The sequence below is a fragment of the Halictus rubicundus genome, chromosome 9, assembly GCF_050948215.1.
Source record: "Halictus rubicundus isolate RS-2024b chromosome 9, iyHalRubi1_principal, whole genome shotgun sequence".
Classification (NCBI taxonomy): domain Eukaryota; kingdom Metazoa; phylum Arthropoda; class Insecta; order Hymenoptera; family Halictidae; genus Halictus; species Halictus rubicundus.
This window is the reverse complement of record NC_135157.1, coordinates 458,762-471,949: the sequence shown is the minus strand read 5'-3', so window position 1 is coordinate 471,949 and position 13,188 is coordinate 458,762. Positions and strand designations below refer to the sequence as shown.

Here is a 13,188-nt window from a genome sequence, read left to right as displayed (position 1 = left end):
GTTCAAAAATTATGTGTGTTTGAAAAGCTGTAACTTTTATATAGAATGGAAAAATGTATTAACACGAATGTCAATTGACCATAAATTCATAGCACATTTGAAACAGAACTAAAATTTATACTTATTTTTTGTTGGTTTCCTCAAATTACCCGAAAATGGACCTGCCTCTTTATTGCAGGAGTTTTTTTCACTCTCAATGTAAAATCATCGGCATATCCTATGGAAAAATAATAATAAGTTCTGTTAATAAAAGTACAGTGAAGAGTAAAACTGAATCCACACTATTTGAATCAGCATAACTTTTTTAAAATTTGATCACATGACTTCAGTGTTTTTGAGAAGTTAAAAGGATTAGTTAATTAGACGAGGTGTAAAAAATTAAAAAAAATTTGAATTGGTCGGAATCGCGGGAGAAACAGTAAAAGTTCTTTTTTACACCTCTTTATCTGAGCCAGTATTAAAAATTTTAAAAATGTGTTTTATTCACTCGGATAAATTACACCCATGCTGAAAATTTCACCGATATTGGTTAATTCGTTTACGAGTTATAAACGATTAAAAGTGAGAAAAATTGCCATTTTTTCGATTTTCGACTTATAATCGCACTTTTAATCGTTTATAACTCGTAAACAAATTATCCAAAATTTGTGAAATTTTTAGCATGGATATAATTTATTCGAACGAATAAAACACATTTTTTAAATTTTCAATACAGGCTTAGATAAAAAAGTTGGAAAAATCAATTTTTACTATTTCTTTCGCGATTCCGACTAATTCAAATTTTTTTTCAAAAATTGTTTTCGCCTCATCTAATAAACTAATCCTTCTAACTTCTCAATAACATTCGTCATTTGATCTAATTTTAAAAAAGTTATGTTGTTTCAAATAGTGTGGACTCAGTCTTGCTCTCCAGTGTATATTATTATAAGTACAATATTAATTCCATTTGTTGCCAAACTTCAAATAAGTAGTAGTTCCAAGATGGTCATAATAATTGGATCACCATCTGTAAAAGCAGATGTTTGCTGTTAGGTGAAGTGTACAGGATTAATTGATGTTTACTATGAAATGATTATCTGGTAGTTGGGGTGAAAGGTGAACAACAAAATCTCGTACAAATTTCCAGCTTCATATATTTCTTTCTTTCGTAAAAATGAAAGGACAAGAGTTCCTTGCAGTTCGATACATAATCGTCCTTTAGGTACTTGTATATTATTGAGTACAATTATATTGAAAATAATAATACGAGTACTCGAGGAGGTATCTAATAATAATAATATCGTAATCTCATTACACTATCGCTGTTTAAACGATACGCCGTTTAATATTCATTACTATACATTATTCTAATAACAACTGTCGCCGTTGCTATCGTTTGTTTACTTGTATTATCGTTGCTATCGTTTGTTTACTAGCATATTAAATATTCGTAATATTAACATTGCTGGTATCATCCTCACCATTCACTTTATATACACTATGTACACCCTGAACATTTATTGCGTACACTTTTCACTAGACTAAGGGACCCAATTACTGTGGCGTGCTAATTACTGTGCCTATATTAATTATGCTTATTTTTAACGGATAATGAATATTAAAAAAAGAGATATTGAATTTTTTTCATTAAAATCAGTTAATATATGTTATATTTTTAATATTTATTATACTTTAAAAATAAGTACATATAATTAATATAGGCACAGTGACTGATACACACACAGTAATTGGGTTCCTTACCCTATATTATTACGACTTATAGCAGAACTGTATTTGTCGGAACGAAGTTTCACGCAATGTCTGATTCGACGAACTTTTGCTGAGTCCGTACCATTTAACTCTTTGAGGCACACGCTTTTAAAGAAAATAAAAACAGTTGCACAGAATTTTGCGAATCGACTGCGTCATACAATGCGTCAATCACAGCAGCACACATAACTTACTGATGCGTTTTGATTTGCATACATTTTTTTCACTTATTTACGCATTCACCATTGGTGCATAGCATTGCCAACTGAATGAAAAACTTTAAATAAAATATTAAACTGTATGACCATGAGTAACTTCAACTTTTCGAGGTGGGTTAAAACATATCCCACCATGCATAAAAGGCTAAGCAAAGAGTGGGATAGTTTTTAACCCACCTAGCCCCAAAGAGTTAAACGATCGTCAAACGACGTTACGCTAGTTTTTGTTACACAGATTTTAGTAAGCAAAATAACGATTAGTAGTTCGAATATAGCCATTTACACGTAAACTCTGGTTATTTGAACGAAAAATTATGAGTAATAAAAGATGGGTAAATTCCTATTAAAAATAGGACTAGTAAACCTGAAAGTTTCGACACATGTCCACAAGTATATCTCTTCGGTTCGTGCAGTGTTGTCTTCGAGAAGTGAATTAATTAAATATTAGATGTGCCAGAGAGTAATCTCGTATTTTGTTCACCAAATTTAAACAAAGAACTTTTTCTGAATAACCCTTGTCATCAAACGTCTTACACGATTTTTTTTAATCGCAAGAACGGTATTACACGCACTATTAGAAAATATTATAATACCACTAATAGATTAATCATTGGCACAACTAATAATTTCGTAAATGTACACGGGTTTTCCAATCTAGTGTCCCGAGTGGATTTCATTTAAATATCTTTTATATAAATAACAAATATATACACTATACCTTCACATAGTATCGTTACATAAGACACAATCGATCTTAAAATGTCTAATCTACTGTCTCGAATAGCACAGATTCGGTGAACACTGGTTAATGTCAATTGTTTTAGAAATTGGACACTGTTCAAGTATCCACTTATACGAATTACTTAAACTTGCTTATATAATTCCATCATGCTTCGTACATATTTAGAAAATCGTTAAAAAAATTTCCGTAATGCACTGGCAGTCAAAGATTCCTAACTATTGTTAACTTCTCGATTTTATCAGAGTCATCGTACTTTTTAATGACTAATCTAACGGCTATTAATGCGGAATTGAAAATGTCTCAGAAAACTATCTCGGACCGATAGTACCAATACACATTGTATACGAGTAGAAACATTATTAATTGCTAAAAATATGTTTTCAGGTCTGTTCTTATTAGACTATGGATCTTATACGCTTACACAACACACCGAATTACATTAAACGTAACGACACTATTAAATTCAAATTTCCATCTGAAATCTTTCGTTAGAATTATAACGATCAATATATTTACTGTCTTTACAAATAGACCACTGTTCTCTGAGAGTAATCTAATTTTCAACGACTGCTCCTAATCGATTAGATTTTTAACAACAACCAGCCTATAATATCAATCATGGAAAAGTTCTTAAAAAACTTCGAATTCTTAACCCTGTAATGGTAAGCCGATGACCCCAGTAAAATTTACTGTACACTGATTTTCGTATTGCAAGACAATGGTACACATTAAGTTCACTTGAACGTTTGGATTTTGTAATCTTAAACCGTATGCCTGCGAGTATTTTCGTAAATTTTAACTAAATTTTTATGAAAATCCCAGTGTGCTACTGAAGAGACAGTATACCACTTCAGGGTTAATTCGTTTCAACTTGAGAAAAGAAGGCGACGCTTAGGTACGAGACCACAGAATATTTACCCATCTTTACGATTATTGAATAGACTCTAGGATTAAATGCAAATTTACGAAGCACTTTACATTCTCCACACCATACACTTATGTACAAATGTTCCGTAGAAATCATGCAGGTAATAAATTCGTTCGATTAAATTCAAGTCGCGCTGCGTTGGCCCGCATCGATCATCGATCGGCGTGTCGTTCTCGATCGACTGTGCTTGACTAGAAATGTTATTTGTTTGAACAATATTTACCATCTCTGTATACTTCAGGAAAAATGCAGAAGTTACATAAGGCTTGTGACATTTATATTCTATTAGGTTGCTGCATATGAAATGCCCGATTTTAGAGTGCATATGTTACGAAGCGTTTTACTCAAGAAATATTATTCATAGCCTATAGCAGGTTTATTAGCTACCATTTTTAGGTACGAAGCTGATCCTTAAAGCCTTCAATTTTAATTCCAACATATAATTTACTTTTAAATAATATTTATTTCAATCGATGTGGTTGTCCTGTATGCTTTTTATATGAGTGGAAAAATAAATATATTGACGACTGCATTGTGTTTGATCAAAATATGGTAGTGAATGAACTATAATAAAATCGAAAAACTAATTTATCTGTTCGTTGATGATAGAGAATGGAAATGATAATTTTGCGAATGAGGTAGGTGTGTGGTCAACGAATTCAATAAAAAAAGTTGTAGTTCGTTGACAATGGTGCTTGCGTGGCGAACAATATTTATTTAGGAAAAAGTCATGTTTTTTAAATGTTACTTCAAAAATCAGACATTTCATATGCATCAACCTAATAATATCAAAATTTCGATTATAATCAGAGCTTCACCTTCTATCGATATAGTGAATCGATGTACGTTTTATACAGTAAACGAGGCAAACATTCTTATTCGAATAAACAACATCGAGTAACGAATAAAATATTAGAAAACTCTTTTACGAGGTTCGTGTTAATAATTAAAATCGTTTCCACTATTACAGAACTCGTGTCTGATTCTCAATTAAAAGAAAACAGTGCTACAATAACGTCAACAAGGCAAAAGATATTTGTACAGAATGATCATTGGGCTAGATGTGGTAGTCTATTAACTACATTTCGTTCTAAATAGCTATAAAGGCACTATGTTTCACAGGCATTGAATTCCTGTAGAAAAATTTGCTTCATTCCTTTCTATCAGAAAAGCCGTTCGAAAATCGTGGCACAATTAGGGAAAATATGATTCTGTTTTTTACAAGATTTATCTAATGCATTAAAAATATTGACCATAGGTAATAATTAGACAGCGGATTTTACACATTTATGGCAGAAATGAACGAATAAAACTTAAAGCAATAAAACAAAGAAATAAACATCTAATTGGCTCCTTTTTCTTGTAAATGATGTATAAACATTTTGCTTCGCATAAAGATCCGCAGACTAGTAATAACTCAAGCAACGTTTTGTAAGAAAATGTTTGACTTATAACGTGCAGTTTCTTCTGTCATTTCGTCTTTATATACATATATGAAAGTACCAACTTCTAATCTTCTAAGTACCATCTTTCTAATCTCTTATACAAATTTACTTCGTCTTTCAGAGTTTCTCTTTCCAAAAGTGTATTTTTAAGGAAGAAAGAACGATCTTATTTTTATGAGAACAGATCGTACTCCTTCTAATGATGCAACAATCTTAGGCACTTTGCTACTTACGCTCAAGAAGCTTAAGTAAATATGTATTGAAGAAAGCATGCTTTTATCAAAACGAAAGACAAAGTCATCGGAATAGTTCAACTTCTCGACGCTCGATGACTGCGAACGTATTTCGAAAAGATTGACATCGATATTTGAGACTGTTGCTTCAATATCGGTAAAGTATTTTCGAACTAGCGAAACTTCGGTACGTATAGAAATCGTATTATATTTAAAACCATATATTGCTATATGTTGACTATCAATCTACAATATACATATCTGATTTTTATTTAGATGTTGACAGCTTTTAAACAATTTTTACACATATATGTTCACTATGTACTTCCTTTTTCCTTTGAGAAGTCACTGACTGTGTATGCATCGTTATACGTGGCCAAATACAGTCGCTACTCGATAAATGTCCCAAATATCTAGCCTATAATTGTCCCAGGACTACCCTCACTACCGTGGTATATACCCCGTGAGGAGTCACGAAGCTCGAGAGGCCTCGGTCGCAGAGGAGTGTAAACATATAGGGGGCGGGTATACCAGTGTGAGACCAGGAGACCACTACTAATGATCCCAAACATAATATAATTCTGATATTATTTACTTGTATAATGAACGATGAAAGTTACTTCCCATTACAATTATATTAACGGAAAATGAGTGTAAATATGATCCGAATTATACCGTGTTTGGTATCATTTTAATAAGAAAAAATCTACAAATGTATTGGTGAAAGTCCCATAAAAAAATAATGAAAAATAACGAAGTTTTGTTATTGGATTAGTATAGTGGTCTCACACCGATACACCCGATCCGTATTATGTTTACACTTCTCAGCGACCGAGGCCTCTCGAGCTTCGCTGTCATTTTCTATGTCCGGCAGTGGATCAAAGAATAGTATCTTCTAGCCGATAATTGTCCCTGATTATCGAGTAAACACTGTACGTATCTTGTAATATTAACCGATCAAATAACTTCCAAATACTAAGTTGTATTAACGATCAATCATCTAGGTTGCTCTCAAACACTTAAAGTTTACAACGTTATTTAAAATATTTATCATTGGATCGTTATTGCTAACGTTGAACCGCTTCAATTAAACAATTTAAGGCTCACGGATCCAAGGAATTCAAACTTGTAGTCAAGAAGGAGGAACAAAGTAATAATTTACAAATTTCTGTTGTACGCATAAATGAAACGGACGTGCACAGCAGAAGATTATATTTAAAAACAACAAGTTGTAAACATCGAGTATTTTCATTTTTATCCGACTATAACGAAAAGAGCAAACTCAAATTGCTTCGTATATGCATACCGTCAAAAAGGTATCTAGAGGTGTAAAGTTTTCCAGTTTCCGCTTGTGCGCAATGAAAAATCTCATAATGATACTTACGAAGTGAATGAACGCAGCTCGTTCGATAGAACCGGATGGTGATACAGACCGAACACAACTTGCAACATTATTGCTGCATTAATAGTCTACTGGTGAACGAAAAATCTCGTGTGCTACTACACGGTTCCGTTTCATGTTTCCGTTTTTATTCGGCAAGAGGGTACACGGAAGGATAACTCCTTTAAATATAAAACACAACATAGTGAACGAGAAACAACGAGGTAGTGTATTTAAAAAGAAAAATTCTCACTTGCGGAGCCATTTTCAAATTGTCGTTGCACCTTGAAAGGCCGTTACGGTAATGGCAGGGTATTTTAGGACAATCAGACCTACGTCATTCACCCCTCCCCTGTTAATATGGCCAAGAATTCCATGGTTCCTTCTGAATGAATTAATAAATAACTTCGACAGATCACTTCTGTCTCTTTTGGTACATCGCCATTGAACTTATGGGATCCGTCTATGCGTGAGATATAAGGTGTGCAGTCTCACTCGAAGAACATCGTTATTCGAAAGTTAAGGAATCTCCCTAGTTCGACGTTTCGACTGCAATGCAATGGTTCAAAGCTTGGCACCATTCAAGTATTCGAAATTTTCTAAGCTATAACAATAGTTTTGTTCAATGTTACAGCAGTAGTGGTAAAAGTAGTTTTCTCTAATTGTCAGTTATCTGACACAAAAAATAACATTTCCTCCACAAACTAGAATAAATTACGAATATTGCAAGACAAAGAAATGGCATCGTTTTGAAAATAAATTTTCATTTTTCGATCAACAATTTGTTGGTTTTCTGTGTTATAAAATTCGAATTTTGCAAATATTAACTTTATTCTAGTTCATACAATTTATTGATTCAGTCGAGTTGTTAGATTGATTGATTTTTGCGATAGCACGTTTGCCAAATTTGAAAAAGGTATTTTAAGAAAAGCGCAAGTAAAGTGTAACGAAGGTGTCTAGTGAAATATACAACTGTAAATACATCAGAAGAGTTTACGAGTGTCACAGTATTATTTTCAATTTATTTAAACTAATAGGAGACAAAATAAATTTATATTTGAAACCTGTTTTTTTTTGTAATTAATATAGAAAATTTTTATTTTCCATGAAGATCCGCAGTTCAATAATAAATAATTGCGATTAATCGGCTATTCCAGAACCACGAATGGTAATACACACTATGCTCGATGCACATTTTGATGTAATGGACAGACTTTACCATTCGTTTATAAAATTCAGCTACAATGATTCGAGAATATGTTCCCGAGATATTAAACTGCAAGAAAATGGAGACAAAAGAGTGATTTTCGCAAACTGTCAAACTAGGGAAACCTTTTAACATTTCCGTCGAGAAATTACTGTATAAAAATAATAGAAACGGCAATGGAAGTTCTGACGTTGTTTAAACTTCTTTCAGAGAGTATTTTACAGTAAATCATCTTAACAATACGTTATAATATATCGACACTAATAAGATCGAATGAGATCTTCTTTTCAATGCAGGGTTCTTTTTCTATACAAACTAGTCATTTTTATTCTGCAATAAAGAATACGAATAAATATTTTTCGTCCATTTCGATATATACGGAGGGTCCGAAAAATGTTGCACTTCCATGCAAGGGATGATCCCTGAGATTATTCTGAGCATCTTTTTCTGTTGCTAATTCGCGCCAAAACGCTTTGTTTTCGAGTTATTAACGAAAAACAGGGACCAGTCGGAGCGCGGCTAGAAGGGACGGATTCCGGCTCGACCAATGGCAACGCCGCGCGCAGTTGTAGCCGCGCTCTGATTGATCCATGTTTTTCGTTAATAATTCCTTCAAGAAGCCACGGAAAACATTTTCGCAAAGGAAAAAGTTTCTTCGAATGACCTCAAATATCAGTCCTTTCAAGGAATGACAACAATTTTGGAACACCCTGTATATATATCTTGAATAATTGCAGTCTAATCTTGAAACGAGACTACGAATACGGTGGTCGGGGTATAGAGGAATTTCGTTTCGTGCACGTTAAATTATAAAATATTGTTAAGTACACCGTGGACTGTACATCCGGTTCGGCGTAATGCTGAATAGCTTCTGCGTGTTGTAAATTGCTCTACGGTCGAGGATAACTTCAGTGACCCGCGTAGGAACCGCCTCGACCTGTTGCGTCCGACTGCGAATAGGGGTGATATAATTCACAGAATAAGTAAACTTATTTTTAATCGAATCTTTACGAAAGAAAATAAAATATTTTGTACAAATTATATGGGTCGTCGGGTGTTGCGCTCCGCGTTCACTCCAAGAATGATCATATCTCCCTCTCTTTCTTTCTCTCTCTCTCTCTCTCTCTCTCTCTCTCTCTCTCTCTCTCTCTCTCTCTCTCTCTTTCTCTCTCTATTTATCTATCTATCTATCTATCTATCTATCTCTTTCTTTCTCTCTTTCGCGAGGAGAGCTCGCTTCTTCGAAAACGATCGCACGCAGTTTTGGTTCGATTTCAATGGTGAGCCAACCTCGACTATAGTAGCAGGTTAGAGCCGTGAAAATAGGACTATAAAAAGCAACGTAGCTGTCCACGGGCTGGACGACTGTCTCCGACAGAATAATTCTTTCTCGTCGACGGTTCCTCGTAGGTCTGTACGCGAGGCGATTCGCAAGCCCAAAGCGTCGCTTTTCTTAATTTCTTTCTGCTTTCTCTCCAGCAGTGTCGCCAGATCAAGACTCGTTCCCCCAGTCTAATTTCCCCTACTACTGTCATGTACACCGGTACTGGCAGAGAGAGAGAGAGTAACTTTTCCCCTCAATTCCTGCTCCCTCCCCTCATCTGGCGACATTGCTCTCCAGTAATCCGTAGAATTGACCTGACATCGCCGTTAGGCGCAACTGAACGCCGTTGCTTTCCGAACCGTGCTTTCGGGAGCCTCGCGTACGGGCCTCCGGGACCCACAACCGTTTCAGTAGATATAGCTAGCTACCTATGAACATTTCTGTATACGTACGTATACATAATCAATACATAACATTTAAGCGACAATATATGCATCACAATATATCGTTCGGCGTGTCATACGCTAAATCGTGTCCCGCAAACGGACACCGTATAATCCATACGTAATCAGACGTCCGTTTTGGATACCGACAAAAGCGGTTGTACGAAAAGTAACTAACCGGCTCGAACGAGAAAAGAAAACTATTCGATCAGTCGATTGCGTTCTATACATGCCTCATGTGTACGTGTATGTGACTGTGTGTGCGCATGCGTCTGTGTATTTGTGTTGTTTCGCGTATGAATGAATACGTATGACTGGTGGTGGTACATGTCACACCGTATCTACGTTTGCTGTTCAACATCACCGTTCCGAGCTCCTCTGTACACCCTCGCTTTCCTTGCAGTCATGTGTCATTTCCGGTATTCAGAAATCGCTGACCCGTGATGACGAATTCCGTCTCTCTCTCTCTCTCTCTCTCTCTCTCTCTCTCTCTCTCTCTCTCTCTCTCTCTCTCTCTCTCTCTCTCTCTCTCGCACGCGCGCATTAAAATGTTGTAAAACGTATCACTCGCACGCGCTAATCTTTCGCGTTGTTCAAAATTCATAGCAAAATTAGTCCGAGAAAAAACAGTACAATTCTTATAAATGTCAACGTCTACCTACGGATCGTTCTCTTTAGATTTGGTTTTTCTTTTTTGCGCTTTTCGCCTGTTTCGTTTTATTCAAGCGTCAAGTTCGTTTTCGTTTTCTTTGCGTACAATGTTACACGTTTAAAGGTCGATTGATTTCTTTGTCGATGCATCGTTCAAACGCGTCCGTAAAACTTGACAGGGAAGGGACTGGGGAGGAAAAGGAGGAGGAGGAGGAGAAAGAAGAAGAGACCTGGGTTGAACTTTTATCACAGTATCACATTACTGTAGGTACGAAGCTCTCGGGCGTTTTGGTGCGAACCGTTAGCTGGCACACGAAGTTCTCGATCACTCACTCTCGCGTTCTCTTGGACACACGCATACACTCACTCCGCACGCACATTGCTTTTTCTTTCGCACGCATTGCACCACGGAGGAAGCTGGGAAGGCACAGTGTATGTACACGTTATTGTGCGTACAGCACCGAACGACGATCCGGGGACAATTGCAGCACTAGTGGTACACGATAATTTCAAACGTAAACTCAACATAGTTTACGATCGAGCACGCTGATCCCACGTCGAACCGCGAACGCTACGAGTAGAATTCGTGACGACCATCCACCGACGCCGGATCGGTCCGATCGGATCGTTCGATTAGTCGACGATGATATTTCGTTAAGTCTAGTAGATTACATTGAACTCGACAATGTTCCATGGAAATTTTTACTACGAACTATATATCGTTCGCGTCAACGATCGAAAAGTATTTCCGAATAAGGGATCGCGTAGAATGCCTAAGCACTTCCCTCGATTCTGTTGGCGGTGTTCTCATTTCTTGATAATTTAAATAGATTCCGAATCCATGCGAGCAACACAAGTCGCGGTGCTCTGAAACGCCATTGACTAGACCTCATCGGAAGCCCATAATTCCTGCTTCCTCGCAGTGCAATGATTAATCGTAAACGAGGACATGGCTAGACAATGTAGTCGATACCGCGAAGAGAATGATCCCGGTGTATCGGTCATGTCAATCGTATTCTCGCACTTCCCGTGATTTCAGACAGCGTTGATCTCGTTTTCTGTTAGTCCTAGCGCGAGACATACAAAAAGAAAAACGTCACGCTTACAAACGTTAAATAACCACCCCACTGACTAGACCCTGACGGATGACATTCCGCTTTGCTCTTTTTTCTTCTTTTTTTTTCTCTTTTTATTATTACAGTTTTCTTCGTGAAATCTCATTTAACATTATCAAGAAAGTGCAACAGTGTTTATCGACCGATCGAAAAGGATATTTTTATCGACAAAACGAAATTGAACGAGTTCCGATGCTACGAATAATCGAGTACCACGCGAGACTGTGCGTCCACCGTTCGTAGGCACAAGGATATAAAATATAAAAACACTCTTAGTCGAGCGATCTCTCGGTTTTTCTCTGTTAACAAAACAACGCTGTTCTCGGATGTATGGCGGCGTACTTTGGTAAGACTGCTGGCGGCGATCCACGTCGTTCGAGTATCCGTTGGCAGCCTTTCGGGGGACGGAGCATCGTCGTTTGCTGCTGCGTCGGTTTTCACAGATTGGTCCTCCTCGAGGACGACGAGGAGGAGGAAGATGCGCAAATGGATGAGACTGAATACCTTCGCGACGAGTCGTAGGGATCACCTGCATGGCGCTAGGAGAACTTCGAGCCAACATGGACAAGACGTGACTTCCTGTCTCGCGTACTTCGGTCCCCAGCCTTTGGCGAAGCTGATACGGACGGAGTTGATATCGACAGGACCAGAGGCGAAACCTGCAGCCTGACTGGTCGTCCTTACGGTACCACTGCCATATGGAAGCTGTAGTATTTTGGTTCGGTCGAAGATGTTCAGACAGAACCCTGGAGGCACACGATAGACGAGCAGCGTTCTAGACTCCGGATCATCCAGAGTAGGCGAGTTCACGAAAATCGGGCTCTCAGATCTGTTGTATGCCCACACACCGTCTGCTTCTTGACTAAGCATTACACCTGCAAACACAATGCAATTAGTCTTCTCAAACTTTCAATTTGTTCCATTAACCCTCATCCGTTCCCAATTTTTGCAACTTAAGGGGAGATTCTGGGTGTAGGAATATTGTTCTGCTTTGATTAACAACAGCATATCTATACAGTATATATTAGCTGTAAGTACCCAAAAAGTACCTTCATCTCTGTCTTTCTAAACAAAAACTTTAAACGCGTTTTTCTCGAAAATACTTTTTTAGAGTCGGCAGGCAGGATAACTTCAAAACTATTGGACCAATCGAGCTGTAATTTTTACGCATCTATAGTTTCTTATATTCTCCAGTCGACGAACTAACAAAATAACTATATTAATTAACAAAAAAGCTTCTTTTGTATAGATAGAAGCTATATGTTTTGAAAATCGCATTTTATGTTTTTTTGTTTATCGTTTCAGGCCAATACAAAAGGAGCTAGAGCGCCCGCCGATAAACGCTTTTGGTCCCGAGATCTCATCCGCATACTCTCATAACTTTATTATACTATTTTTTTTTCTATTACAAAAATGTTTTCGTTTAATGAACCAATAAAATAGTCCTGAAGTTTCCAAAGTGAATATTGAATGCTTTTTTAATAAAAAATTTCTAAAGTTTGCATGAATTTTAGTAGTTTACACCAGGATCCATCCCTTAACATGTCCCTCGTGTGTCAAATTAACACAATAGTGAAACATCAAATGAAACGAAACGATAAATAATTAACTTCGCTAAATATTTTCTTAAGAATAATAAATATTTATCGTTCTTAGCTTCGTCTCGCGACGAGGAAAAGAACGAAAATGACGAATAGAATCTGTATAATAATGGAAACAACGTATCGTAGAACGTTTACTAAAAAGAGTTTC

General features: G+C 36.7%; 1 protein-coding gene and 1 long non-coding RNA gene across 2 annotated transcripts in view; both read right to left on the bottom strand.

The window, feature by feature from the left end:
* Positions 1-1,110: 1,110 nt before the first annotated feature.
* LOC143357321 (uncharacterized) overlaps positions 1,111-13,188 on the bottom strand; it is a 214,155-nt gene continuing 202,077 nt past the window's right edge. The window contains exon 2 of the long non-coding RNA XR_013082802.1: positions 1,111-1,546. This is a non-coding gene — a long non-coding RNA (uncharacterized LOC143357321). The remainder of the gene's footprint in view (positions 1,547-13,188) is intronic.
* The window catches only part of Dad (Daughters against dpp), a 128,915-nt gene continuing 127,548 nt past the window's right edge, over positions 11,822-13,188 (bottom strand). Inside the window, exon 5 of the mRNA XM_076793723.1 lies at positions 11,822-12,311. Coding sequence (XP_076649838.1) covers positions 11,962-12,311 — 350 coding nt within the window. The 3' untranslated portion in view covers positions 11,822-11,961. The remainder of the gene's footprint in view (positions 12,312-13,188) is intronic.